Source organism: Fusarium flagelliforme, assembly GCF_020744385.1.
Source record: "Fusarium flagelliforme strain FIESC 12 MPI-CAGE-AA-0113 chromosome Unknown B0J16scaffold_2, whole genome shotgun sequence".
Lineage (NCBI taxonomy): Eukaryota > Fungi > Ascomycota > Sordariomycetes > Hypocreales > Nectriaceae > Fusarium > Fusarium flagelliforme.
This window is the reverse complement of record NW_025763504.1, coordinates 3,937,690-3,963,698: the sequence shown is the minus strand read 5'-3', so window position 1 is coordinate 3,963,698 and position 26,009 is coordinate 3,937,690. Positions and strand designations below refer to the sequence as shown.

At 48.4% G+C, this 26,009-nt stretch overlaps 10 protein-coding genes across 10 annotated transcripts; 4 read left to right on the top strand and 6 right to left on the bottom strand.

Annotated features, from left to right (window-relative positions):
• Positions 1–1,633: 1,633 nt before the first annotated feature.
• On the bottom strand, positions 1,634–2,602 carry B0J16DRAFT_354094 (uncharacterized protein; the record flags this gene model as incomplete). Its single annotated transcript, XM_046129352.1, has 2 exons — positions 1,634–2,487; positions 2,545–2,602. 2 exons carry the CDS (start codon positions 2,600–2,602, stop codon positions 1,634–1,636), a joined length of 912 nt encoding a protein of 303 aa, XP_045986935.1.
• Positions 2,603–3,669: 1,067 nt separating this feature from the next.
• Positions 3,670–4,819, top strand: B0J16DRAFT_361279 (uncharacterized protein). Its single transcript, XM_046129742.1, has 3 exons — positions 3,670–3,973; positions 4,031–4,547; positions 4,598–4,819. Exons 1-3 carry the CDS (start codon positions 3,721–3,723, stop codon positions 4,710–4,712), a joined length of 885 nt encoding a protein of 294 aa, XP_045986934.1. The 5' UTR covers positions 3,670–3,720; the 3' UTR covers positions 4,713–4,819.
• A 62-nt stretch (positions 4,820–4,881) lies between these two features.
• On the bottom strand, positions 4,882–7,107 carry B0J16DRAFT_395084 (uncharacterized protein; the record flags this gene model as incomplete). Its single annotated transcript, XM_046132174.1, has 1 exon — positions 4,882–7,107. The coding sequence occupies one exon, from the start codon at positions 7,105–7,107 to the stop codon at positions 4,882–4,884; it is 2,226 nt and encodes a 741-aa protein (XP_045986933.1).
• A 681-nt stretch (positions 7,108–7,788) lies between these two features.
• Positions 7,789–9,261, bottom strand: B0J16DRAFT_316704 (uncharacterized protein; the record flags this gene model as incomplete). The annotated part of the gene is made up of 6 exons (XM_046125319.1): positions 7,789–8,206; positions 8,259–8,519; positions 8,576–8,672; positions 8,730–8,820; positions 8,877–8,981; positions 9,049–9,261. The coding sequence occupies 6 exons, from the start codon at positions 9,259–9,261 to the stop codon at positions 7,789–7,791; spliced, it is 1,185 nt and encodes a 394-aa protein (XP_045986932.1).
• A 1,613-nt stretch (positions 9,262–10,874) lies between these two features.
• B0J16DRAFT_69457 (RTA1 like protein-domain-containing protein) lies at positions 10,875–12,641 on the bottom strand. The gene is made up of 3 exons (XM_046134317.1): positions 11,801–12,641; positions 11,571–11,745; positions 10,875–11,522 (listed from the first exon to the last, which is right to left on the bottom strand). The coding sequence occupies exons 1-3, from the start codon at positions 12,257–12,259 to the stop codon at positions 10,963–10,965; spliced, it is 1,194 nt and encodes a 397-aa protein (XP_045986931.1). The 5' UTR covers positions 12,260–12,641; the 3' UTR covers positions 10,875–10,962.
• A 1,607-nt stretch (positions 12,642–14,248) lies between these two features.
• Positions 14,249–16,757, top strand: B0J16DRAFT_334218 (uncharacterized protein). Its single transcript, XM_046126933.1, has one exon. The coding sequence runs from the start codon at positions 14,622–14,624 to the stop codon at positions 16,281–16,283; it is 1,662 nt and encodes a 553-aa protein (XP_045986930.1). The 5' UTR covers positions 14,249–14,621; the 3' UTR covers positions 16,284–16,757.
• Positions 16,758–17,066: 309 nt separating this feature from the next.
• Positions 17,067–18,290, top strand: B0J16DRAFT_69420 (Alpha/Beta hydrolase protein). Its single transcript, XM_046134316.1, has 2 exons — positions 17,067–17,301; positions 17,350–18,290. The coding sequence occupies exons 1-2, from the start codon at positions 17,109–17,111 to the stop codon at positions 18,159–18,161; spliced, it is 1,005 nt and encodes a 334-aa protein (XP_045986929.1). The 5' UTR covers positions 17,067–17,108; the 3' UTR covers positions 18,162–18,290.
• Positions 18,291–18,302: 12 nt separating this feature from the next.
• Positions 18,303–19,416, bottom strand: B0J16DRAFT_334216 (uncharacterized protein). Its single transcript, XM_046126932.1, has 2 exons — positions 18,836–19,416; positions 18,303–18,779 (listed from the first exon to the last, which is right to left on the bottom strand). Exons 1-2 carry the CDS (start codon positions 18,948–18,950, stop codon positions 18,703–18,705), a joined length of 192 nt encoding a protein of 63 aa, XP_045986928.1. The 5' UTR covers positions 18,951–19,416; the 3' UTR covers positions 18,303–18,702.
• On the bottom strand, positions 19,098–20,385 carry B0J16DRAFT_69392 (uncharacterized protein). The gene is made up of 3 exons (XM_046134315.1): positions 20,202–20,385; positions 19,953–20,089; positions 19,098–19,456 (listed from the first exon to the last, which is right to left on the bottom strand). The coding sequence occupies exons 1-3, from the start codon at positions 20,237–20,239 to the stop codon at positions 19,245–19,247; spliced, it is 387 nt and encodes a 128-aa protein (XP_045986927.1). The 5' UTR covers positions 20,240–20,385; the 3' UTR covers positions 19,098–19,244.
• A 3,047-nt stretch (positions 20,386–23,432) lies between these two features.
• B0J16DRAFT_69308 (uncharacterized protein) lies at positions 23,433–25,280 on the top strand. Its single transcript, XM_046134314.1, has 2 exons — positions 23,433–24,097; positions 24,194–25,280. The coding sequence occupies exons 1-2, from the start codon at positions 23,855–23,857 to the stop codon at positions 25,271–25,273; spliced, it is 1,323 nt and encodes a 440-aa protein (XP_045986926.1). The 5' UTR covers positions 23,433–23,854; the 3' UTR covers positions 25,274–25,280.
• Positions 25,281–26,009: the final 729 nt, after the last annotated feature.

Genomic DNA, 26,009 nt, shown 5'->3' with positions numbered 1-26,009 from the left:
AGCTGCTGCGAAGAAAGAACATTTGAATAGGCTCCAAGAGTTCTGGAAGGAGTTGGCAAAGAGCACAGAGTCTTCTCATTGGGTGGGTAACAACAAAGAGGGAAGGAGCATATATGTGCATATATGACTGGAATAATTTCATGCTTCATCCACTCGCTGCGGTCCGAGAATCACGGACTAGGAAGCACCGCCGAGGAGTGATGTGAAAGGTCATGTGCCCAAGGAATTCGGGGACTGACATGAATCGTAATTTAGCGAACGGCTTGAAACCGGCTGGCGGCGTCTGAATAGAAACACAGCATTTCCGAAAGTGAATCGATGCAGACAAGCCAGACGAGAAGCAACTTCTTTCTCGATGTCAAGATATTCACAGCCCAGCCCTCCCTCTGTCAGCATATCAGATGTTCAAATGTTTGAGGCTGAAACTGTGCTTCCACCGTGCTTCCACCCATATGTGAGTACGAAATTTACCTGACAGTGACCAAATAGGAAAGCCTGATTCATGGCATGATGCAGCCACATGTGCGATATAATCCAAGTCCAAAGCTCTATTGGAGGTGAAGGAGTTGATCATTCTGGTCACCATGAATGATTGCACTAGAAGTTGTCGGATGCCGTGTATCTCGAGTGGAAAGAATAGCCGTGAACCAAACTGATTCTCGAGCAGCTATTTTTCAGGTTTGTGATCATATCAGCGAAGTGTTTCCCTACTCGAACAGAATAAAAGTTCCAGACTGTCACAAAGACATGAGGAAAGCTGCAGGTACTGTGGTCATATGTGCATGAATATACGCACCAACAAGCCGCGTGAGGGCTGTACGACTCGAAGGTTTCAACCTTATTTGTTACTGCTTTTCTGTTCCTGTTATCCCGACAACATTTCTGCTAGGACCCGGGAGGTCACGGAATCTTGATATGCTTTCTCAACTGGACGTAGCAACCTCAGTCTAAGACGTTCATTTCTTCAACAAGATTGTCATCATATGTTTGTGAGACCGAACCAAAAAGGACCTAGCTCAATAAGCTGTGTTACCCAAGCGAAGTGAGAACCGAGCGTAAGCAACAGTAAGCCAATCACTGAGGTATAGGCAATTTCACTACACATACAAACTTCAGTAAGGCATTGGAAATCACAAGAAACTGGCAACAGTTGGTGTTAAGCTCGTCCTTAGTCCAGTGTCCCACAAACTGACATCGAGGTACTCGAGGATAAAGCGTGCCGTCTCGTCCCTCGACTGATGTTTATGTATCCAATGCTGCCGCTCGTCCCGTCGCTTTACGGGCCAACCAAAGACATCGAATATCTTATTCGATCTTGTACATGATTGCTGTGTACCATCGGCTTCTACCCCAGATGTGATAACACCACGTAGCACAAACGTGTTTTGTCAAGCTGACAGATATGTCGCATTTGTAGACGGCGTAACACTGCATTGGGTGTGGAACACTGACGATGTCAAGATAGTAGGTATCGTGGAGGCTTCTGGTTTCAAGGTACTCGGCATTGTACAGGATGCAGACTGTCGTACATAGACATACCCAGGTTATAATTTGCGACCACGAATCATCATGGCCGCCATGCTGCAGGAACCGGCAAATTTATGCCTTTGATGAATACAATGCGACCAGAATTCTAAGCGATTGACATCTTCATCCCACCATTCGCACAAACGACAGACCCAGTCGTCCAGCCACTCTCCTCTGAACATAACATGTCGATGGTGCCAGCGATTTCAGTTGTAAAACCTGGTCTTCGATTACCCATGGACTCACGTACTGTGCGATCGAAACGCTCGGCATCTGACCCTGCCATGGCCAGAACTTCTGGCTCGCCATTATACTCAGCCAACGGGGCTACATCAACATAAGGCTGGTTGATGTCCCAGAAAGTTTGTCCGGCGGCTGCGTACATATCTCCCCAAGCCGGCCCAGGGTTGACAGCGTTGACGGTAGCACGAGTAGCCAACTCACGGCTCCAGGTCCGCGTCATGGCTTCCAGAGCTGCTTTACTTCCGGCATAGACCGATTGGCCTTGGTATCCGATAGACGAAGAAACGCTGGAAACATTCACGATACGTCCTCCGCGGTTGGCGGGAAGATGCGGGGCAACTGCTTGAGTTAGGAGGAGGGGTGCCAAAACATTGACGTTGTAAACGCGGTGGAACTCGAGTTCTTGGATTGCCCCTTGCTTAGTATCGTTCATGTGCTGGTTGGAGGAGACACCAGCATTGTTGATGAGGATGTCAATCTGGAAAGGCTTGTTTGAGCTATACGAGGCGTGGAATGATCGTGCAGCATCGATAATCTTAGGCGCAGCATCGGAAGGGCTGCCCAAGTCGGCCTGTACTGACGAGCATTGAATTTTGTGTGAGGTTGAGAGCTCGCTGCACAGCTTTTTTGTCGGTTCTGTAGATGAGTCGGAAGTGTAGACCAGGAGGAGATTGCAGCCCTTAGCAGCCAGTCTTTCAGCAACCGCCGCACCAATACCTTGAATTAAGTCAGTTGACTCTGATAAGAAGGGTTTGGCAGGTCACAGATACGAACCCCTTGAGCCTCCGGTGACTATTCCAAGCTTTGAGTCGTAGGGTCGATGAGTAGCCATGATGGTAAATTTGAGGCGTATAAGTTCAACACAGTTACTTTGTTAAGCTGGTGATTAGATCTCTTAAGAACGAACGAGTATACTGATACAAAAGGATTTCAATTGATCACGACGAAAGAGTTCTTGACATAATGATTCCATGAAGGAAGGTACGTAGTACTTTGGAGGGGAAAGCACCCCACTGCCTACCTCTGGAGCCGTATCATGATTGTGGGGGCAGGTGACGTCGACCGCTCAATGATACCGGAAGGTACTAACGAGGTAAGTTGGATGACAGCGAATGCAGGTCCAGGGACGCTCCTACTCTGAGTTAGGTAGACAAATCCCCTTGGTGTTTTGAACCAGGTCCAACGTCCTTTGAGAGGCAGTTACCTACCTACCTACCTAGAAAGGACAAGCAAGCTCCAACAGTTCCTACCGGCTTTCATAGAGGGTTTCACCAGACAAGCCTTTCTATTAACAAGAAAACCATGGGAAGCTCTACCCCTCGGGGAATCGATGCGGGGTAGTATCAAAAACTGAGGAGTCGCTGTCTATGTACCCAGTTGAACCTTATGAAGTGGCTCTAGGGTCCTGCTTTCTATAACTCCATGACAGGGATCTAAACCAATCAGAGACTCAATATGATGGGTCCAACAGGTTCTTCGCCAGGTAGCTGAACCAGTTCTCCACCAAACCTTTCTCATTCCATACGACTTACATGTTTAGTTACCCTGAATCTCCATCAAAGCTTCGACCGCTTATCTGCTGTGCTTTCCGCTGTCCCGTTTAGGCAATTCCGACTACTTCACGATGGAGATGTGCCAGATCATCTTGCGGAACAAGCGGTCATGATTGTCGTGTCATTGCTAGCGGAGTCTCCTACCGTGGAAGACGGATCCCGTGTTAATAAACTGTAGCATCCAGGGGCTTTCCACTAACATCAATATATACGCAGTTAAGAGGGAAGGGTCCTGATGGCGGAGCTAGTGGAGAGAAGCTGGCCAGAGACGTACGTTATGGTGGATGCTGGGTATAAAAGTCATGAACTGAGCCATTTAGAGATCGTGTTGATTTGAGAGCGACTTCTTCTCCATTATACATACATCTATCTCTCTTAATCCATCCAACTTTTCGCAATGTCTGATCTTCACCCTCTCAACGGAGGCAACTTCGTCCACGATAACAACCGCGTAGTTGACGGTGGTTCTATCCTCAAGCGTTTCTCTCTCCAAGGCAAGACTGCTATCATTACTGGCGCTGCTGCGGGTATTGGTTTCTCTATTGCTGAGGCATACGCTGAAACTGGTGCCAACGTCGCTCTTTGGTACCGTACAAGTAACAAGGCCCAGGAACGTGCGGAAGAGCTTTCCAAGAAATACAATGTTACTGGTAGCTATACCCAGAAACACTGACGCGGTGCTCAATTGCTAACCACAGAGCTTGTAGTCAAGGCGTATCAAGTTGATATGCGAGATGCCGAGGCCGTTGAGAAGGCTGTAGACCAATCGGTCCAAGACCTCAACGGCCGGCTAGATATCTTCGTTGCCAACGCCGGCATTCCTTGGACCAAGGGCCCTATGGTCGATGGTCCCATTGAACACTACCGTGATGTTGTTCAAACAAACCTCGATGGCACCTACTACTGTGCCAAAGCCGCAGCAAAGCACTGGCGTCGTCAGAAGGTCGAAGGTACTGATCTCAATGGTCAGCCCTTGACCAACTACACGTCAGGCAGTTTCATCGCCACTGCTTCCATGAGCGGAGGTATCGTGAACATTCCACAGCTCCAGGCTGCTTACAATGCCGCCAAGGCGGGAGTTATCCACCTCATCAAGAGTTTGGCCGTTGAATGGGCTCGATTTGCTCGTGCCAACGCCATCTCTCCTGGTTATATCATCACTGAGATCTCCAACTTTGTGGATCAAGAAACCAAAGATATCTGGAAGGACAAGATCCCCATGGGGTAAGTTTATGGTCCCTATTGTATAATCACTAGCACTAACAATGAACCAGTCGCGAGGGTGAGCCTCATGAACTTCAAGGAGCATATCTGTTTTTGGCCTCTGACGCTTCTACATATGCCACGGGTGCTAATTTTGTCATTGATGGAGGATACAGTGCTCCTTAATTAGATAAATGTTATTTGGTTCCAGGATAGTACCAGATTTTCAATTAGACCTCTACATAGATATCACATGAGAAATGACCAAAAGAGAGTGTAAATCAAAACTTGACACTTCAATCAAACACTGGAAAGCAAGACTCAGTAATACCTGTTCATCTTCCCAAGACAAAGATCAGTTTACCTGATCAATCTCCCCAATCGAAATGTCCTTGTCAAGATCGCTGGTGTCCCACTTACTAGGAGACAAAGGAGAGTGCAAGCCAGCACGACGTAGCTCAGACGCTTTCATGCTTGGATCATCCCGGATCTTATCCTGAGCTCTTTTTTTGTCAAATAGACCTCTCTTATAGAAGGGTTTTTCATCACTGGTGCGTTCAATGACAGTTTTGGCAAGTCGTCTAAGTTGTCCAAAGGCAGGGCCCTCAGGATACCTTTTGAGGTACTCCAATCCATGTTGAGCGCTCTCTCGACCAGCTCTAGTGATCTCTGGGTTCCTGGGAATCATAGCCCTCCTGGCGCCATTGAGGATATGCATCGAGGCTTGCATCTGGATTCTGACGCTTGGTTCCATCTTTGTCAAGTCCTCCTTGCAGAAGGAGAACCATTTTTCAGCGTCGTTCAGGAGAACATTGGCCATAGGGAGGGATTTTTCTCGGATAGCCAGTTGCATGTAGTTGCAGGTGCGGATGAAGGTAGCCATGTTCAAGTAGTTGATTCTGTCCACGAGGCTCATACCATTCTTGCCATTGAACTCTTCTTTCTCGCTACTGAGCGCCTCGATCAACCTGTCAGCGGTCGTGAAATTGACCCTTTCCAACTCCTCCAGTCGGTTTCGTTGGGCTTGAGCCTGTCGATCGAAGTGTCTTGCATTGATCTGGAGCTCTGCAATCCGGCGGGTCAATGCCTCATTCTTGTCGGTTCCTCTCTTCTGATCTTGAATCTTTTCCTTAAGCTTCTCCTCGAGATCCTCACTCTTCTCTTCGAGATCCTCGTTCTTCTCCTCAAGATCCTTATTCTTCTTCTTGAGATCTTCGATCTTTTCCTCGAGATCCTTGATCTTCTCTGCAGAAGACTTTACAGATTCTGTTTTTGAAGCTTCCAACTCTTCCAGTTTGTTTCGTTGGAGTTGAGCCTGTCGATCGAAGTGTCTTGCATTAATCTGGAGATATGCAATTCGGCGGGTTAATGCCTCATTCTTGCCGACTTCTCTCTTCTGATCTTGAATCTTCTCCTCAAGCTTCTCCTTGAGATCGTTGATCTCCTCTGATGAAGAGCTTTCAGAATCTGTGTCTGAAGCTTCCATCTCATCGGATTGGTCTTGATGGCCTTCAATCTGCTGAAGCTTCGCAATCTTCTGGCGTAGTTCGTTCATTTCTTTCATCCGACCCTCGAGCTTGGCCTTCAGACCCTCATTCTCCTTTTCCAATGTATTGATTTTATCATCCTTCTCCGGCCGGGATTTGGTGGAGTCCTTGTCTGAAACCGACCCGTTGGATTCTTGAAGCCGCTCGTTGTCTTTTCTTGCTTCATCAAGTTTCTGTTGGAGATCTGACACTTGCTGTTGCAGATTCTTGCTCCCTCTCATTTCGGCCAGTGTTGAACGTGAACTCGCTGGTGTTAATCCCTCGGTTCCTGGAGGAGTTCTTGGAATTTCAAAAGAGGGTTCTGAAGATGGGATAGAGCTATCATCGAGACCCTCCAGTTTGTTGTTGACATCTGCTTTCTCAACGAGTTCCTTCTTCTGTGACTGGTAATCCTCGATAGACTTCATTTGTGAAGAAAGTTTCCCGTGTAAGTCGCGCTGCTGCTTGGCCATTTCGAGCTTCAGTCGATCTATCTCCTGCAGCAGTTCATTGGCGTATTCAACAGGGATGTCTGCTTCATTCCCGCACCACTCTGTCAAAGCAGGGACAAGTCCCATGTTGTGTATCATGTTGTCGATAATATCCTTCTCCAAATCTTCTGTGAATTGTACTCCCTGCTCTTCTAGGCTTTGCACCTGTTTTCGGGCTCTCTCTATGGGAGGAGTGCAAGGCCGCTGGTGGGTTGCTAGGGAATCACGCTCTCCTGTCTCGGCGTTTGTGATCGAGTTATTGAACGCATCTAACGTTTCGGTGAACTCATCATCAGAGATTGGAGGGTTATGAGCATACAAGTGTTGGCGGTTTGAATCTCCCGCTGGAGGTACAGGGTGCTGTTCCTTGAACCATCCAGGGGGTTTCTGAACACGATCCTCTCGATTAGCCTCATAGTTTCCTGTAGTTGACGAGTTCGTTTCTTGCTGGAATACTTCGGCTGCTTGATCATCGGGTCGAGTTCCATCGTCCTGAGACGAGATTTCTTGTGGGTTCTGTTGCTGGGGATCAGATCCAGCTTGTTCGCCACTGACTTGGCCCATGTTGAGAGTCAGAAGTGAAGGTAAGTCTCCGTGCTTAATATTGGGTGTCGACGACAAGTACGGATAAGAGTAGAAAGTTAAAGAACTTTTTAATGTTCCATCAACGAACTTCTGGCATGTGAAGGTGTACTTCTTGGGGTGTTGGTGTTATATCAATATGCTGGAAGATTAATTCTGGCGAACAAAGATACGTTGGCTCTGAGGAAGTGTCATCCATACTTCTTAATGTTTGCTTGGACCTCGTTTTTCTTTGTCAACAAATTGTTGAAAAGCCTCCTGCAAGTTTCTTTGTTAGTAGGCAATGACCCCCCTGGCCATATCCTTGTCAGTCTAAGTCAATTAAGACCGGTTTCTTTGTTCGATAGAGAAATCAAGCAAAGGGTAATGTATCTGTGTTATTCATTCACTGGCTTTCGAGCAAATGGACAAAGAAATGATACATAGTAAAAGCAAGATATGTAGCCATACGTTAGTTTGGTAAGAAATTGTTTGTTTGCTCAGACAAAGACTACCGTATTTGAGTCACCTTGCTCTGGCATGAAGACCCATATCTTTGAATAGCAGATATTGCCAGCTTAATCGGATAGTGTGGGTGCATTTTGTCTTGTTTCTGAAATCCGGGGATACAATACAGTTGAAGCTTCAAATTAATAATTACTAGATAGTTACTCTATTCTCTTATCAAAAAGCATTCCACGCCGGTGTTCTTGAGACCCTTTCTTCCAATCGTTCTCCAGCATGAGCACTATTTTCTACATGAACAGAAAATTCAGTAGTCAACTTGATGCCTCTCTCGTTTTCCAGCATCTCAATATCAGCCTCTGACTCAGCGTTCGATGCTTTCCTCTTTCCTTTAGCATCTCTGGGCATGCCGTGTATTGAGATACGAGGATTCGATGTCACCAAGTTCCTATGCCACAGGTCGTCTTGTGGCTCCCAAGCGCTACTTCGGGAAAGTTTTCTCATATTGTAATTGTTGTAGTTTCTTGGGTCATTGCTCGGCTGGGTTAAAGGCTCAAAAGCAAGGAGACAGCCGCACCAGAGTCCGGTGTGGACTTCAATAGGGAACCAAGGCGCTGTACGGACCATTCTGTAGGTTCTGTAGACGTGTTAGCATCGCTCTTGGAGTCCGCATGGATGAAAGAACTGACGTATCGACGCTCAAGTCAGTGGTCAGTAGAATCCCTATGCGAACGAAAGTCGAAACGATGGCAAATACGCCAACGATAAGAATAAGTGTCCGCTTGATAGTCTTTGCGCGAGTTCTCGCTGTTGTTGATGATGCCCATATTGCGAGGAACAATATGATAACATTGACGATAGAGGCCGAGATGGAATGCGCCTGTCTCATGCGACCCAAAGTATAATTGGAGACACATTGTCTGTCTGGATTCGCAGCGTTGAAGACATCACTATTCAAGTATTAGTATTAATACTATCATTCATCGTACAGACACAGGAGACTTACGATGGGGGACTGCATGAGAACACCAGGAACAAAAGTGAAGTCGCAGCGACAATCACAGTTGCCAAAGAGACCCCATAGATACAAGTCATAAAAGACCCTGTCGATGATACTCGTCAGTACCTAAGTAATAATATTGGGTGGTGAGCTTCCTTACTGTCTCTGTAGATGCGAGGAAGGCAAAACAGAATGGAAAGCCTAACAAAACAACCCGATGATATGAATAGCATCTTGTCGACAGGCATCAACTAGACACAAAAAGTCAGCGATTTGACGTGAACGACTGCCATACTAGAGCACCTACTGAGAAGAGCTCAGCCAGCGATTCTCTGGATAAGCTGTCCATGTGAGTTCCTACGCCCTTCGTCACGAGAACAACCTCTATGCAAGATAATGCAGTGATTAGACACTTGAGGCCAGTTTAGTTAGTCAAGGTTCTGCAGTTTAAGGTGTAGACTGGAGCATTGCCAACTCACCCAAGCAATAGTAGCAAGTACATCATCTCGCCCAAGGCCTCTGGTCATGATAGCTCGTACATACAACCGCACCAGCATAAACACACTCGTGATGACTACGAGTGCAACGTTGAGGTTCAAAATAACTTGGCCGGTAAAGTTTTCAGGGTCGTAGTTCATGCCATTATCTCTCTTCGCAAAAGTGACCTGCAGAGGAAGCGTCCACGACACCATCCTCTGTCTTCGAGTGTCGTCTCTCGACTCTCTTTCTCTACTCTATCGATTCAGTCGCAGTCGTCGTGATGGTAATAGTAGTAGTGATGGATATAAGTCGGGGCTTCTCGTCGTCGTACTCGGAAGAACGACCTCTCCCGAGCTTACGGTTGATGATATCCGATATCCGTGCAAACGCGCAAGACATTGGTGATGGGTCTAATAGTTAAGGTGTTTCTGACATAGGAGATTATTAGGGTATTCGCAAAAGCGACTCGACAGAGATAAGAAGCGAGGATGTCGTAGTAGGGGGCTTGACTCGTTCTTTAGGGGAGATGGTAAGCCATGGCGTAGACTTCTAGACGAATCTGGTCATTCTTGTAGCGGCAAAAATTACAGTATACAATGCCGCTTTGTATTTGATCGAGATATTTGCCAAGAACAGATCTAAGTTTATAGCCAGGCGTGTTGGTGGAAGCACTGAAAGCCTCATCTGGCCGGACCTGGCTAAGCGTGGTTGATCTATACTAATACTCTGGCTGAATAGATGGCAGGCTTAGTGTTTACTGATTGGACATGTTGGTTGCCTTGTCAAATGAATGCCTTCTCCGGTATAATGCAGCATGCTTAGACCCCAACGTAGGAACAAAGAACTTGATGAGGCTAGACAGGAAAGAGTCAGGACTCTCTCTCTCTCTTCCTCCAAAAGTCTAACCAGATGGAAAAGAATCAAAGTGAGATTGGATCTTGCCTCTGCTCTCGTTTGCTCATCAGTTTCGTACGTCGAGACAAAGCAGAAATTCGCCTCATGAAGGCTCAAGTCGGCTTTGAGAATAGCAATGATCTTTCACATTGCCATCCGACACCCTCTCGTGAATGGTCCAAGACTAACAAGACCAGATCCGGGCGATCTACAGTAGTCTTTGTTATGCATTTCCTTCCCGTTCCTGGTTGAGGCGCTAAGCTAGCGGCGGAGAAATGCTGTCGTGCCTTGCATTGGATGACAGGTCTCGAAGCTTGGCCCCTCACATTCCATTCAATGAGAACCGCCCGTTGAAGAACTATCTTGGCGTGACAAATTGGATTCTAGCAGCGGTATCCTGACTGTGATTCGCTGTAGTCTTGTGTGTTAAGGTTTGGTGGCAGATCCATCGACATTGTCTGGAGGATGTTATCACATGATAGCATTAGAAATAGGTTGGGCAGACCGGAAACATAAGGGCTCGTAGTAAAAGCACGAACTTATTCGGAATTTGTATAAACTCGTTCGATTGTGCCCCAGGCCTTCAGCGTACCTTCTGAGAGCCCATCACTAGTACGGTGCCTAGGATGTAGCCTTAGACACAGATCGAGCAAGACATGGCTTAGTTGATAGATTCATATTAATCTAGAACTGGGGTAGCTGTCGGTTAGGACGTGCCATGCGTAAAGAATTTGACAATGCCGCCCCAATTAGTATTGACCCAAGTCCAAAAGCTCTATAACCGACATGGGGTTCCCGTTGAGAGGCCCCAGCAGATACGCATGGCATACCGATACACAGCATCCGAGACACCACGTGCTGTACCCCCCCCTCGTAGTAAAGGAACGAATAGCTTCCCAGGTATAATATATAACAGCGAGTAAGCCAGCCAGCAGCACTCCCTGCGACTACACACTCTCTCCCTTCAGATAAAGAAAATGCAGACCTCCGCACCGATGCTTTGAATCAACTATATCTCATTACCACAGTTCTCCATCAGGTACCATATCCTTGGGTGCTTGACCCCTCTGTTCTGCCCGGTAACTATTTCTCGATGCTCGAACAGCTGAAAGGTTCAATGGTAAGGGTGGTCCCTTACGAGGAGCCCCTGGCTCTCGAGGCTCTCGAGGGCTTGGTGGTTTCGGTGCAGGCTTGGGACGCGCAGGAAGACCCATAGAGCCCTCAGGCAGCTCAGGCGGTCCCGAGTTTCGTTGGTGTTTTGGGGTAGTCGGCGAGACTTGCTTGCGAATATCAGGATCATATAAGTGGTGAACGGGATGGCCACTGGGAGTAGGAGATTGCACAGGATCAGGTCGGTTCTGGCGTTTGAGACCTTTTGGGGACGTTGGACCCCACGCCTCAGCAAATGCGTTTCCGGGATGGATGATGGTCAAAAGAGCCGCGGCCAAGAAGGGTAACACTCCTCCAATGACCATAAACGCAGCTTGGTTTTGAAATACGTCTCCTGAAACGCCATCTGCGAACTCGACAAGCCGGTAGAAGGAATAAACGATCAAGAGAGCAGATGCCATCTCCATTGCTAGGTGCGTGTTAGTCAGGCACATCAACGGTGACTAGGTCTCCTTACCCATAAGGAATTTCTTGAACTGCGAGGACGAGTAAATCTGCGAATGTCGGGCATCGAGAGTGCCTCGCCGGGTACTCAAGCTGAGTGTGAACCAAAAGTGCAGGCCGGTGCATGCTATCAATGATAAAGCCTGTATCGCTAAGCCTGTGGCAGTGATCGCTGCTCCTTGCTTTCGCTGGTTGAACCTTAGCACATGAACACCATTGACGATCATAATTGGAATAACATACACTGAAACCGTTCGTCTCGTAGGCTGTAAAGATGATACCAACAAGCTCGAATATGATGGTGACTGCTGCGAGTCCCCAGAAAATCAGGCCAGCTACTAGCGGTCTGAATGGACAGATTGGTTTTCCATAGATGCCGAGGATGTGCGGAAGGACGATGAAGATGGCAACACTCATCAGGGACGGGCCCAGAACCGTGCCAAACAAAGCGAGAAAGAAGTGTCCCTGATCGTCCTGCTTCGAATGCAGCAGGATTCGGCCAATGAATCCCAACACTTCGAGGAAGAGCCCGGCTGTGAGTGCGAGAGAGAAGAGGTAGGTCTTGGATCGAACTCCAAAGTATAGTGCAACGAGAGCGAGCAGGGCAAATACGGTAAGTAGCACGGCGTTGCCGCCTACACTCGGGCTATAAGTATAGAAGCCATCAGAGGCTGGACAGGTCGAGCCACAATCGCCTGCCATCGTCGAGTGTCGACCAACAAATATGGCTAGTTATTCATGACAGGCTGACGTCCGAGTCAGAAGCAAAAGACTCGGAGAATAAGACGGGATGGCTTGGCCCCCTACATATAGAAAAACCAGACTTCTACCGTCTGCCTGTTGGCCTGGGCGGAGCCCTGCAGGTGAGGCTCTGTACCCATGGGGCGCTGCAGAGAGGGGATAGCTGTTGGGAGGATCATGAATGCGGTGCAACATGAGAGACAGGCTAGACAAGGTCTTGACGGGTAAGACGGGTATTCAGCCTTTATCCGATATCTCTTGGTCAGTCCAATAGCAAGGACGAACAACTGCCGTAAGCTCGAACCATAGCAATCCGGTGAGCGAACGAAACCAATCAACTTAGTTATGATCGGCAGTCAAGGGTACAAACTTGCATAGCACCCAACCTGTACGTTAAAGTGCAGGACTCAAAAGGAAGGCCATGAAGCACCAGAGAAAGCACATGTGGCTGTTGGGCGTTACATCCTAGTAGTCCTAGACCAGGGATCATGATATTTGCAAAGTAGTTCTGCAAAGTAGCCAGACCGTGTGATCACTGGGCAATGCATCCTGGTACGTGGTCTTGGGCCAGGATGATGTTCGTATGTAAAGTGGTTTTTCAGCATGTGTGATGGGTTGACATGACTAGGACAGCTGCAGACAATTGCCTAGATGAATCAAAACATGACAAGGGCGAAGTAAAAGTGTAACTTATCCGGAGCCTGGCAAGGTTGCATATCCAGGATCATGGCAATCTCTGCCTGCAAGAGACAATCTCTTGTCGTTGCGCTGGCCGAGATGGGGGCTAAGCCTACCAATCATCAAGAGACTAGGCGGGGAAACGGCGGCAGCCCGCACGGCACAGACGCAGCGGGCGACCGGTGCAAGGCCATAAGAGCGGCCGGCCTGGACTGTGGTTGGTTGACGGGCGCGAGATGGGCCATGTCATGGTTTTGGGCGGCAAACGGCCCGCATCGTATCATTCCGCGAGCTGTTCTGACGCGAGCGGTGATCGGGGAATTGGCCTGTGCACTGACAATACCACAGGCATCCATCTCGAGATGAGATACATATACATATGTGACTGACTGACATCCATGAAATGAACATTCTGGATCGCGAATGGCATGATCTGAGATTTCGAGTTGGTAGTCTGCAAAACCGCGGAGAGATTCCGGATTTCAGGGCTTGTTAAATTGTGTGCGAAGCGCGGGCTCTGTGAACAATGCATGCCCTGGTTTCGAATCCCCGGCCATATCCTGATGCAACTTTGGCCAGCTCAGTGAAATCGCACTGAACAGAAGGACCCTGAATATGCAGTTGGTTCGAGATGCAGCACATTTCATGCCAAATTGTGGGTATCGAAACACCTCGGGGAATGTTTTGGGAGCGTCGATCGCGGGTCCTACTGCCCTGGCAGTGTCATTTTCGGCACGCATTGGGGTAATGAAGCTCACATCCACGTCGAACGAAGCCACTGATTTGTGATGCATTTTTGCTGAAATAATTGTGTTGGTGATCTTCTCTACTGGTGCAGTGGGGAATGCAACAGGCTCCAGGGCTTGAACAAGCAGGTGATGCTCGTGGAATTTCTCATCACCAACAAAATTCATGCAACTTCCGCATCGTGAAGCACCTTGAGCTTAGATGATTTGTTTCCTCTCTGCCGTCTGGTGCTGGGAATCTTCGAGTCGTCTCCACCAAACCAGTCTCATTGCAACGCGGCACAGCGAGATACATGGTCGCGTGAAGATTTGTCGACAGTCTCTACCCCTGCTTGAGGGACTTTTGACAGACTGCCAGATAGAACAGGCCTCTGCTGTAGGAACCGGGTTCAAGAACCACCACATCGGTGATCAGTAAATTCCAAGATCTGTCAAACGCCTAGATCGGCCACCCGGCGCTTAGAGCACCGATGTCCATACTAGCCACATAAGCTCGACGCCACAGTCAGAAGCAACAGCCACAATCACCCCTCCAGGTGCGGTGAGGCCTAGTCCATCGCGGGGCTTGGCTCAGGCTGAGTAGCTCTGGTGACGTACGACTGTCCTGGATCCCGCGCATCCGTCAACTTTAACTTATCGAAGGTTTGAGCGTCTTTAATACATACAATGCAATATTGACAGCTCTTTGGAGCCCTTTGAGAGGACACATTAACTCACAAGCTGCTAATTGAACGAAAGAGCCTCTTCTTGATCCTGTCTGGCAGATACAAAGCCATCTACGACCAACTCACACCACAACACCATTGGATTGTTAGGCCTAGACAAGTCTCAGTTCTATCCAACGGTCGTGTCGCACAGCGGATATCTCATCGTTCGTCGACACTTCCTCTTCGCCCATCATGTCTATCCGAATAGCTCTCAACAACCAACCGGAGTTCTACACCAACCTCGATTTCATCTCAGGTCGAGTCATTCTTGGCATTAATCGCAATGAGCAGATCGGCAGCATTGTCGTCAAGCTCGAGGGAGAGTCCGGGACCGCCTTGCAAGCTCCCAACGCTTTTGACCCACAGTCCATGAACAGACTCCAAGCTGGCCCCCAACGACCTCCTGGCAGCATGGCAATAGAGAACCACAAGATTCTATACAAGCTGCAACAGGTCTTCCCTGACGATTACTATGCCAGCTCTTCGAATCCATACGGCGCATACCCACTCCAGGCAGGCGAGCACGAGTTTCCCTTCAACTTTAAGCTTCCCATCAACAATGCCTGCAGCGACCCAATGGCCATGTCCAAAATCGGTGGTATGTCTAACGTGGGAGGTTTTGGAGGCGGAGGGATATTTGGTATTGGTGGTGTAAGGGTCATGGACGGCAGCAAGCAACTATATCTTCGCCATGTAACCCGCACGTTACCTCCCTCATTGACAGGTTATCCTGGAGAAGCAGAGATCCGCTACTACATCAAAGTGACCATACAACGACCGGGACTACTCAAGGAAAACTGGAGGTATAATATGGGTTTGAAATTCTTACCTATTGAGCCCCCTCGGCCACAACCAATGTCTCAAGAGGCCTTTGCTCGTCGCCCATTTACATTTCGACCGCAATCTCCCCAGCCAGAGAAGAAACGCTCTTCTCTATTCAACTTTGGAAGCAGTTCTGAGTCCAAGACTGCATCTAATTCAGAACGCTCTGCAGATACCGCTCCTGCTCCTGCTATCGAGATATCAGCTCGCCTACCCCACCCCAGCATCTTGACTTGCAATAAGCCGATTCCCCTACGACTTATCGCTAAGAAGCTCAACAACAATCCAGAACAAGTTTACTTGGTCTCATTCCAGATGGAGCTTATTGGGCGCACTGATGTTCGAGCACTTGAGCTCCACAACCAAAAGATCAACCGATGGGTTGTTGTTTCGAACCCCACTATCAACATCCCGTTGACCACAGGTCCCGACGATGAGGTTGGCAAGGAATTGGTAATCCCAGATCATGTATGGAAAAGCATGCCCCTGCCCAATACTGTGGCGCCATCATTCGCCACATGCAATCTTTCGAGGAAGTATGAGCTTGAAATCAAGCTGGGAGTGGCATGGGGTCAGCCCAAGAAGGGGCTTACTTCTAAAAGCCCACCAGTCATTCTTCTACCTTTGCACTTTGCACAAATAGAGGTCTATTCCGGTATTACACCTCCAGCTGAACTTGTTGAAGCCGCAAGGTCGACGCGACCTGGACGTGCAACCTTCACAAACAACACCCCTCCACGGTTGCCACCCAGGCAGAATTCAGTCAATGTGTCACCGCAACAACAGCAACCGCAACGACGGCCTTCTCAGACTGTCAGCCAAGCTCCTCCTCAACCCGCTCATGATCCTCTGTACCCCCCGCAATTGGCCCCAGGGCAAGAAGCACCTCCGTACGATGATGCTCCTCCTAGCTATGACGAGGCCGTTGCTGAGAACCTGGCCGGTCCCTTCGATGGGATGCAGTCCCGACCGGCTTACAGTGGTGTAACCAACGAGAATGCGCCTAGCCAGTTACCTCCTGAGAAGAGCTGAACTAGTGAAAAGTCCGGCTTGCTCCAGACGAACGTTTAATGTGCCGACGATGATAACGACACAGGGTCTTGATTGGCGTTGATATGAATGGGATTGGCGGGAAGTCTGCAGTTAGATACCTTGTTCGTTTATACCCAAACCGATACGCGTGTTATTTCTAGCTGGGACATACTTGTGATGGGGCCTGGCTTAATAGACTAATTACAATAACGTTCTGCGAAATATTCGCAACACGCAAATCTCATCGCAGAACCAGACTCCGACGGAATGAGCCTTTAAAATTACCTAGGTTAGGTTAGTAGGTATATTGGGATAGAGTGCTCAGCTTCAATTAGATGCATAGGTTCGTTCATACACAGTCAATGGATTTAATCTTGACTCGTGAACTGACGCCACTGTACATAAGAGCACATTTGCCTAATGATATATGTATGGGCTCTGGAGCGCTTATAATTCTGCAAACGTAATTCCTGCGATCATCCGTTGCTCGGATTTGAAGATGGCTACATGATACATGTACTCATCATAGGTACTAGGGTAGGGGGAGCTTTTAATGCAACATGTCACTTTTGTATAGACCAGTTACCTTATTCGTCCAAGGTTACGACTATTTGTCAATTATCCCTATATCCTGAGAGGCTTCTGCCGGTAACATTCCTTCGTCCCTTCTCACGCGACACTATCAAATCCACTATCGAAATCGCATGAAGACAAACGGTGACGTCACCCACTAATCGCTCATGTGTCCCACGTTGCGACCCTTGAAGTCCATATACATACTCACGCAACTCCATCGCATTTTTCACTCATGCAAAACAGAGATCCATGAACAGATCGACAATATGGCGCAAAGCGCCTGCTTTGAGTCTGATCAAATACCCATACCGCAAACAACCCTTTTTACTCCAATGTCGAGGCTTCACTCATAGTCACTGTTTTGGCCGTGAACATGACCCGAGAATAAAAGCCCTGGGAAGGGAGATATCTGACGATTATGCTATAATACGCGAGAAATATGGTAAGTTTTATATCGACTCGTTCTGGAACTTCCCTAACAGCCAGCCAGAGACTCCAAAATACCCTATTGTCTTAGCTCATGGCCTATTTGGCTTCGCTGAACTACGCCTCTCTCCCTACTTCCCAGCAGTAGAATACTGGCATGGAATTCGCGATGCCCTCACCGCGCAAGGCGCATCCGTCATAACTCCCACTGTTCCTCCATCTTCTTCCATTGCCGATCGCGCCGCTGCTCTTCGCTCTGCTCTTGAAGCACACGCTCCAGCCCCTGAGGCTTTCACCATCGTGGCACACAGCATGGGCGGTCTTGACGCTCGGTATATGCTTTCCCACCTGGAACCGCTTCCCGTCCGTGTTGCGGCACTCGTCACAGTTGCTACTCCACACCGAGGGAGCGCCTTTGCAGACTATCTTCTTGACGAAGAGGTCTCGCCGCTGCACCGATACTTGCCCCGCTTGTATCAGACCTTTGAGAGGGCTGGTCTTGGCACAGCGGCTTTCTCGCAGCTGACCAGACGGTACATGGCCGAAGAATTCAATCCGAGCACACCGGACCGGGCAGACGTACGGTATTTTTCGTACGGCGCGGCTGTGGAGCGGCCGGCGCTGTTGAGCCCATTCCGGCACCCACACGCCGTTATGACCCAGGCAGAGGGACCCAATGACGGACTTGTGAGTGTGGAGAGCAGTCACTGGGGTACATATAAAGGCACATTGGTCGGGGTAAGTCACTTGGATCTTATCAATTGGTCCAATCGAGTCGGGTGGACGGTAAGAGAGTGGATGGGCATCAAAAAGAATTTCAATGCGATTGCCTTTTACCTTGACATAGCAGATATGTTAGCCAAAGAGGGATTTTGATAGGCGCGTTCCAACTATCTGCCTGACCTTTTGTATCACTAGCATTAGACTACTAGATATGTAAGATATATGTATGAAGGGTCAAATAAGTCAAATGGTTATACACAGTTGCTTCGGTCACACGCGGTTTAGACGATCCAGGGTCATGTAAAAAGATTCATTATTGTTTGCATCAAACAGGTAGGTATCAGTAGCATTAGAATATAGAACACAGCCACCTGGCTGCGAACACTCGACGAGAACCCGTCCTCCAGCACATTTGTCCCACGAGATCCGGTGGTATGTAGGTATGTACAATGAAATGCGAGCCGAGACTGCTAACCGTGAAAGATTCGACAGGATCCGACAAGCGAGGAATTGATGAGGGACGTAACCGAAGTTGAACTGGAACACGGGGTCACTGTCGGTCACCCGAAGTGTCGCAGAAGGCACCTTAGAGTAACACCACGTCTACCTGAGGCAAATAGTCCAAAGACGCTCATGACTATGCCTCAGGTCACCCTCCACTCTCCTTGACCTCAGTCTTCTCCGAGTATTCGGCTTAGACGGCGGAAGCCTTGTTGGCCTTGCGAGCAATAGCCTTCTTGTAGAGGAAGAGGCCAAGAAGACCAAAGGCAACTATTGACAATATTAGCATAAGTCGTCGCAGAAACTAAAGGCAGGGGTTGACATACCAACACCAACAATACAGAAGACAACAATAACACCAGGCTCACGAGCAGCCCAGTTCTGGCGCTTGGCGAGGTGAGCGACAGAGTCGCGGGTCATGAGAGACTTGATAGCGGCCATTGTGTTGAGAGCGGAGAGTTTGCTAAAAAAAAAAAAAAAAACAATGTGTTAGCAAACAGTTGAGCATCTTTCGCGCTATGATAAGATTGAAAAATCGCGCTCATTCAGTTATCTCGTCCGCCGCGCCCATTGAGTGCTGATGTCGCAATAAAACTCATGAACACGATCATGTCGTTCAATTGAGCCGTTTGGAAGCGAATCGATGAAACGGATTTGTCCCGAGAAGGCCTGGTTTGGCGGTAGCCTTGGCGAACTCCATTGAGGGTCTGCCGGGCGCTGGTGCCGGCAGTTGTGCTAGGATTGCGACGATGTGCGCGACAGGAGCCGATTTGAGAGACGACAGTGATTGATGAAGAATCGTTGTGATTGTCGCAACACACAATGGGCTCTGAGGCGGACGAGACGAGCGGCAAGAGCAGCGGAACAGTATGAGGACGGCTTACCTTTACGAGCTTGAAGGGTGATGAAGAAACAACGAGTGAAACTGGTCGCGAAGGCGGGCTTTGCTGTGGTTTTGTTGATCAGCCATCCGACCCCAAGAATCACCCAAGAGCGCGAAAAGTGGGGAAAGTATCGTCACAACCCGATGACAAACAGTCCTAGGCCAAACGAGGTCTGGGATTCTCAGTGTAAAATGGGTCCTTAAGCCCAGCAACAGTCACTAAGAAGAGGCCAGGGCGAGCAAGCCAGGGTCTCTTTTAGTGGTTGCTTGGGTCTTTGGAGGGGTGAGCATGGGCAGGCATGGGTATGGGCTGGGCATATCCGGGCATCATGGAAAGCGAGAGACTGAGAAGCGAGGGTGGTGCGATATAGAGGCTGGGCCAAACGCTAGGTAAGGCCTATCTTGCGGTGTTTTTCTGGGCACTGTACATCCAAGAAAAAAAAAAACATGACTCCCGAATGCCCCGGGGGATGTGGATTTCTAGAGTGATGATGATGTCCCAGTTCGTGGGCCGAGGGAGAAAAAGACTGGACAGGCCTGGGATGCAAAGTGGAACTCACGAGAACAAAACAAAGACACAGCAATTGTCACTGCTGACAGGGGTTGTTGTTTGATTGGAATTTGGAGGTTATGTACTTTGTCTGAGACTGAGAGGTCGTAGGAAGGGAGCTTAGGAACGAGGAAAACTGTAAGTAGGCTAAAATTGATGAGTGATGAAGGTGGTGAAGAGGGGAGATAGGCCTGGGCAAGTATCTTTAATAAAACAGTTGAGACAACCCAATTGAGTGCGTGAGGAAAGCTTCGTTTACATTGGGAAAGAGGTACCTAAGAAAGTACTGGACGGCATTATGACGAGTGCAGGCAGGTACTGTACCTTACCGTGGAAGGTAACGAGAGTCTAGATCAGCAACTTATATCCATATTCGACTTGATAATGTAGAACGAGGGATATTCTAGGCTGATTCATGAATCTCACTTTGTGCTGTATGAGAGATATTGAACGGAATAATCGCTCACCAAAAATGCATTCATCTTGAGAACCTAGGTACTCAGTATGCCACAGACATCACGATACTCAAATTCAAAGTAGCTTAGATGTCACTAAATTACAAAAACTCGAGGTCCATACCACCTACTTTTGTTACGTCTTGGCCGATTCCACTCTTTACGAACGGGCCGCTTATACATGAGCATCACCTTAGCTTCAGTGCAAGGTACCAGCGGAGATACACGAAAAATACCTACGTCTCTGTACAAGAGCCAGTATCATGCTGTGGAAAAAAGTTGTACGAAAACTTAGAAGGCTCCTACATGCTGGGTCTTGCTTGATCCATGCGTTCTATAACTCGGAACACGGCAACTGGAGAGCGGTGCGGTGAGATTGTCCATGTGGAGGGAGCTTCAAAGCTCTATGCCACTTCCATCCATGGTCCCGCCGGCAGCATGCAGCAGGACAAAGCTCATGATGATGTAGAGAATTACAGTGCATTCACGCACGGTACATGCGGCTTCACGTCTCATCAGGTTTGCTCGCCCTCGCGACAAGATGAGCTGCGCGAATTTCCCTTGTCCGTACCCTTATTAGGTCCGGCTACAACGGAGTTGATACGGCGGGTATCCTCTTGTTTGGTAGGATAACGGACACAAATCACAATGCAAGAGAGAGATTATCCAACGGGTCCGAAATGAAGACGTCTCCATCGTCTTACAATTCTGTTGTTATCCAGCCGGTCGTCTACTCTCTTTCGTTAACTTCTACTATTGTTTATGCCGTGGCTTCATTCTCAACCTTTCTTTAATTACATTCGTGATGGGAGATGAGATGAGTCCTTGGATTTGGATCAACCTGACCTGGATCAGCCTTGGTGTCTCGGCAGCCCTCGAAACGCCAATCAGATAGCTGCCGCAAAAGCTTAGGTGCAGGTGCATGACCATTATCTGCATGCGTATATTGCCATCAACTTCAATATCACCAAACTTGATAAGAATCAACTTCTGGTGATTCTCTGAGCAATGGTTCTATTGATACAATATCAAATCTGATGAACGGATAGTCACTTCGGGGAAGAAGATCCCGTGCTGTACAATAATGTACAACTTTCAACCTCTTATTCCAATTCGTTGTTAGGTTCCATCCGAAGAGAAGATCTCAGCAGCCGGTCTCCACATGTTTTCCCCGATCTCCACAGTTACATACGACACTGTGCAGGCTTGACCTGACATTGCAAGGATCAGACAGAATCAAGCCTTCACGACCCAGGTCGATGCTAGGAAGAAGCCTGCATCCCTTGTTTCCGATGTTATTACCTCCAAGTCCCGAAGGATTTACAAGAAAACCAATGCTAGAAGCCACAATTAACTTCTATTGTCATGATAGATTACTACGGTAAAATAGGTGGTCTTTGTACTATCTCCTCATACAATAACGATCACAACTACTCATCGCCTGACATAAATCTCAGTACCTAACATGAGAAAGTCATGGAGGTCAGGGCTAAGGACCATGAATGCACGAGGACGAACTTCCCGGCTTGGTACGGGGAGTGGAGAGGCAATAGTATCCTATGAGAAGCCATATTCTATGCATTGACGCATCTGCAAGGCTTGAAGTCTTCTTCCCCATGAGCATCAGCTTCTTATCCCATGTTTCCTGATCCTATATCTCGCAGGGTAGCCGCCCTGCTAAACGGGCAATCACTTAGGAGCGGAAGCCTGATGCCGTCCATCCTGAAAATTCTACCTGGAAGGACCGGAAGACGAGGGATAAAACGGCGACAGTTTAAGGACAGTTGCCGACTTCTCGCCGGATCGCCTCGCTATCGCCGGGGGTTAGTTAATAGGTAGCTATCCCAACACGGCGACCGCCCGCTATGAGGTCATTGACAATTACTGTACAGACTCTAGTGAGGCTCCCGCGGCTAGCCTCCTAGGCTCTAGGTCAAGCCTTGTCCAGAAAGAATGGCGCTTGTGGTGCAATTCGTTCTGCCTAGCAACGACAGCCTCTCAGAGGTTATCTGAAAGCGAAAACCCGTGAGTTGTACTAACCTTCAAGTTGTCTGCTTATCAACATGTAATCTTTACGCAGATCATGCATTCCTTTTAGCGGTCTGGTTCGACCTTGGCTCCCGGCTGCCGGAGAAGTACACCTCTATGGTCTGAGAAGATGTTCTCTGGGAAGCCACAGCGACGTGACCATGATCTATGAGAGCCTTGCAGAAGCTACTCAGGCTACAGTAGGCTGAGAATACAAACCATGATTAACTCTGAAAAATATCACAGAATATGGGGTACGTAATTAGTGGCACAAGCTATCGCTGATGAACCTCAGGATGCGACTTCATTCAAGACCCTCAAAGAAGGCTCCACGACGAAGGGTCTCTGTGACAGACCATCTCCCGGAGGCGGTCTACTTTTGGTGTAGGGTCGGCAGCTGTTACCGAACGTGCATGAGGACCACCGTGTTGTGCCCGTGTTGGTCTGCTTGACAGCTTGGATCATGAATCCCAAGTGTTCCCGCCAATATAGACTCTTCTGTAAGTGATGTTCTTCGAAACATGCGGTGGGGGAATTTATAGTCAACACACACATCACATTTGATAACTTGAAGTAGCTTTTAATATGACTATGAAGCTTACTTGGGTCGCTTATCCAGATATGAGCAGTGCCATGAAAGTCATGGGTATATTCTACATCACTCACATATTTTTGTCTTCAATCAATGACATCGAATACCCTACCCAGCAATGCAGATGGCCGTCAAAAATCACTTCATGATACTGACCAGAGCTCTGGGGAATAAGCCCATTCCCTACTGAGGTTCTACAAACAGCCTGTCGATTAGTGCCCCACGATCAAATACCCGAGCACCAATGCACGGTTCCTCGCCAAACCGTTGGCGTCCTCGGTCCTCAAGATCTGAATCATATTGCACTTTCTCGGTTCCAGCTTGGCGTTATCGTTGTATTGGTAGTACTTGACTGTTTTCCGGGGTAAATAAATAAGTAAATGAAACCAAGCCTGTCCTTCAACATTTTGATCATTGAGTCACTGTAGCGAGAGTCGGTTATTCTTATGGGTCCAGCTGCGGATAATAATGGCTGCGACAACTAAGCAGCTGACCACAATGGATCTCAGAACGTACAAGATATCGATTACTTGGCTTGATGAGGGCATGATGCAAACTGGGCATCTCTGGATCAAACAACATTGACGAAATAAGACCCCATTTTCTGGTCTATATCGAATCGAATTTCTGTCAAGAGCTTCATCTGACTCTTTCTAAGCTCCAGAGCCCGGATGCGCTTTCCCAAACGTCATTGTCGGACAGCTTTCACGACAGTCTAATCCATCCACTTTTGTGCTTTCCTGCCGCTCACTTACGGCTGAGGCCTGGAGATACGACCAGATATCATTCATTGATCGAACTAACGAGGTCAAATCAGACTTCATAGACACACAAGCCATGGCGCCCTCATGGTTGAGTGATATTCGTCGCATCAATCGAAACAACTTCGCAACTCTCCGTGCAGCACCATGGGCTGAAATTTCTGGGTCACTGGGTGATTTAGGCACTTTGCTGCCGCTCATGATTGCTCTCGCAGCACAGGGATCTATCGATCTAGGAAGCACACTTGTCTTTACTGGCATATTCAATATCTTGACCGGTGCATTCTATGGTATTCCTCTGCCTGTTCAGCCAATGAAGGTCAGTGAGAGTTCACGGCAGTACTCATGTTTCCCTGACCGACGAGTTTCTCTATCGGTATTGTACTATTGAAACTGACATGAACACTCATTATAGGCTATTGCATCAGCAGCCATTCAGAACAACTCTTCCATGGCCGTTGTCACAGCTGCTGGCCAGTGGGTTGGCGCTGCTGTACTCGTCATGAGTGTCACAGGCCTCTTAAGATGGGTCGTTCGAATTGTGCCTCTTCCAGTAGTAAAGGGCATTCAACTGGGAGCTGGTCTATCGTTGATTCTTGGGGCAGGCTCGTCACTGCTTCAACCTCTATACTGGGCCCATCCAGTTCTTGACAACCGCATATGGGCATTGTTGGCTTTCTTAGTCCTCATCGGCACACAAAAACTACCACGGTTTCCATATGCCTTGCACTTCTTTGTTCTCGCTCTGGTGCTGGCTTTTGTAAAAGTCACCAATTCTCATGAGAGCCTTCCGTGGTTCTATGTTTGGCGTCCTCGTTTCACCATGCCTCGCTGGATTGGGCACAGTGACTCGCCTGCTCTATGGATGGCTATCGGGCAGTTGCCTCTTACAACACTCAACTCTATCATAGCTGTCACTGCACTATCGCATGATCTCCTGCCTGAGCTGCCTACTCCCTCGGTAACGTCTGTTGGGATCAGTGTAGCTTTGATGAACCTGACGGGCACTTGGTTTGGAGGTATGCCTGTATGCCACGGCGCTGGCGGCTTGGCTGCACAGTATCGCTTCGGGGCCCGTAGCGGCTCCAGCGTCATCGTATTGGGCCTGTTCAAGCTATTCTTAGGTCTTGTCTTGGGCGAAACTCTCATGGATCTCCTGATGCACTACCCGAAGAGTATACTTGGTATCATGGTCATAGCAGCTGGTCTTGAGCTTGCCAAGGTGGGCAAGAGTCTCAATCAGGGCGCTTCCGACTTGTGGCATACAGCTTCTGGACAAGGACCCCGTCGCCAACGCGATCTTTCAGAAGATGAGCGCATGGAGAGGTGGACGGTTATGCTCATGACAACTGCCGGTATTCTCGCCTTCAGGAACGATGCTGTAGGTTTCTTTGCAGGTATGCTTTGCCACGGAGCATACCGTCTCTCAGACCGACTGTCGAGGAGGTATTCACATGGCGTCTCCTCAGCCGAACGTGAGGCTCTGCTTCGATGAGCTTCCACCATTGTCAGCGTTCTTGATGAGTTATGTTTATATGCATTGTTGGCGACGTCTTGTATTTGCTTGCAACGGTTAGCAACCTGGGGCGCATCTTGCATGCACGCAGAATCGCATGCAGGAATGCATTGCGCGCATATAACTTTTTTTGAAGCCTGTTCCACAACGTTGGTTTTAGTGATTTTTGTATTCCACTCCAAGGCACAATCCTCTGCGGGTCTCTGGGCAAACGACAGCCAAAGGGAGTGCGCAAAATTACTACAATGCCCGATATGCTCAGATGATCAGTTATAGGGCTGCAGTATGGACCGTAGAACATATTCATGAGCTTCACATGTTCCTCACCGAAGTTGTGACTCACTTACATATTTAGCGGGGCTAGAGTTAGAACTCATTTTTCGGTCTTGGAATATCCATAATTGACCAACAAGAATGAGTGATTTTGTGAGTATCTTCGGATTGGTAGGGACATAACTATATTCAGTGTTGAGTTTATTCTATAACAATGGTGATTGACTCTATATGTCATAGGACCCAAAGTATATTCTATGTCTCCAATGATTTGTTTGCGACACTGCAATGCATGTCTCAGCAGTGGAAGATTGATTCCTGAACAACAAGGAATAAACAAAGACAAACGGCTGACAGCGCGCGGGGAAAGCGCGACCTGGAGTTCATAGTACCACCTCTAAGTCGGTCCCACGGCTTTCTGCTTACCTGTAACTTTTCTCTC

What these genes read in the sequence shown, in the direction of transcription:
- B0J16DRAFT_361279 (XM_046129742.1), top strand. Translation starts at nt 3,721, where the DNA reads ATGTCTGATCTTCACCCTCTCAACGGAGGCAACTTCGTCCACGATAAC. An exon ending in CAAGAAATACAATGTTACTG is followed by an intron (nt 3,974 to 4,030) that starts GTAGCTATACCC and finishes CAGAGCTTGTAG; the next exon opens with TCAAGGCGTATCAAGTTGAT. An exon ending in AAGGACAAGATCCCCATGGG is followed by an intron (nt 4,548 to 4,597) that starts GTAAGTTTATGG and finishes ACAATGAACCAG; the next exon opens with TCGCGAGGGTGAGCCTCATG.
- B0J16DRAFT_69457 (XM_046134317.1), bottom strand. Translation starts at nt 12,259, where the DNA reads ATGGCAGGCGATTGTGGCTCGACCTGTCCAGCCTCTGATGGCTTCTAT. An exon ending in ACGAGACGAACGGTTTCAGT is followed by an intron (nt 11,746 to 11,800) that starts GTATGTTATTCC and finishes AGGTTCAACCAG; the next exon opens with CGAAAGCAAGGAGCAGCGAT. An exon ending in GTTCAAGAAATTCCTTATGG is followed by an intron (nt 11,523 to 11,570) that starts GTAAGGAGACCT and finishes ACACGCACCTAG; the next exon opens with CAATGGAGATGGCATCTGCT.
- B0J16DRAFT_334218 (XM_046126933.1), top strand. Translation starts at nt 14,622, where the DNA reads ATGTCTATCCGAATAGCTCTCAACAACCAACCGGAGTTCTACACCAAC.
- B0J16DRAFT_69420 (XM_046134316.1), top strand. Translation starts at nt 17,109, where the DNA reads ATGAACAGATCGACAATATGGCGCAAAGCGCCTGCTTTGAGTCTGATC. An exon ending in TATAATACGCGAGAAATATG is followed by an intron (nt 17,302 to 17,349) that starts GTAAGTTTTATA and finishes ACAGCCAGCCAG; the next exon opens with AGACTCCAAAATACCCTATT.
- B0J16DRAFT_334216 (XM_046126932.1), bottom strand. Translation starts at nt 18,950, where the DNA reads ATGGCCGCTATCAAGTCTCTCATGACCCGCGACTCTGTCGCTCACCTC. An exon ending in CTTCTGTATTGTTGGTGTTG is followed by an intron (nt 18,780 to 18,835) that starts GTATGTCAACCC and finishes TATTGTCAATAG; the next exon opens with TTGCCTTTGGTCTTCTTGGC.
- B0J16DRAFT_69392 (XM_046134315.1), bottom strand. Translation starts at nt 20,239, where the DNA reads ATGCCGTCCAGTACTTTCTTAGGTACCTCTTTCCCAAT. An exon ending in TTAGGTACCTCTTTCCCAAT is followed by an intron (nt 20,090 to 20,201) that starts GTAAACGAAGCT and finishes CATCAATTTTAG; the next exon opens with CCTACTTACAGTTTTCCTCG. An exon ending in TGTGTCTTTGTTTTGTTCTC is followed by an intron (nt 19,457 to 19,952) that starts GTGAGTTCCACT and finishes ACAAAACCACAG; the next exon opens with CAAAGCCCGCCTTCGCGACC.
- B0J16DRAFT_69308 (XM_046134314.1), top strand. Translation starts at nt 23,855, where the DNA reads ATGGCGCCCTCATGGTTGAGTGATATTCGTCGCATCAATCGAAACAAC. An exon ending in TGCCTGTTCAGCCAATGAAG is followed by an intron (nt 24,098 to 24,193) that starts GTCAGTGAGAGT and finishes CACTCATTATAG; the next exon opens with GCTATTGCATCAGCAGCCAT.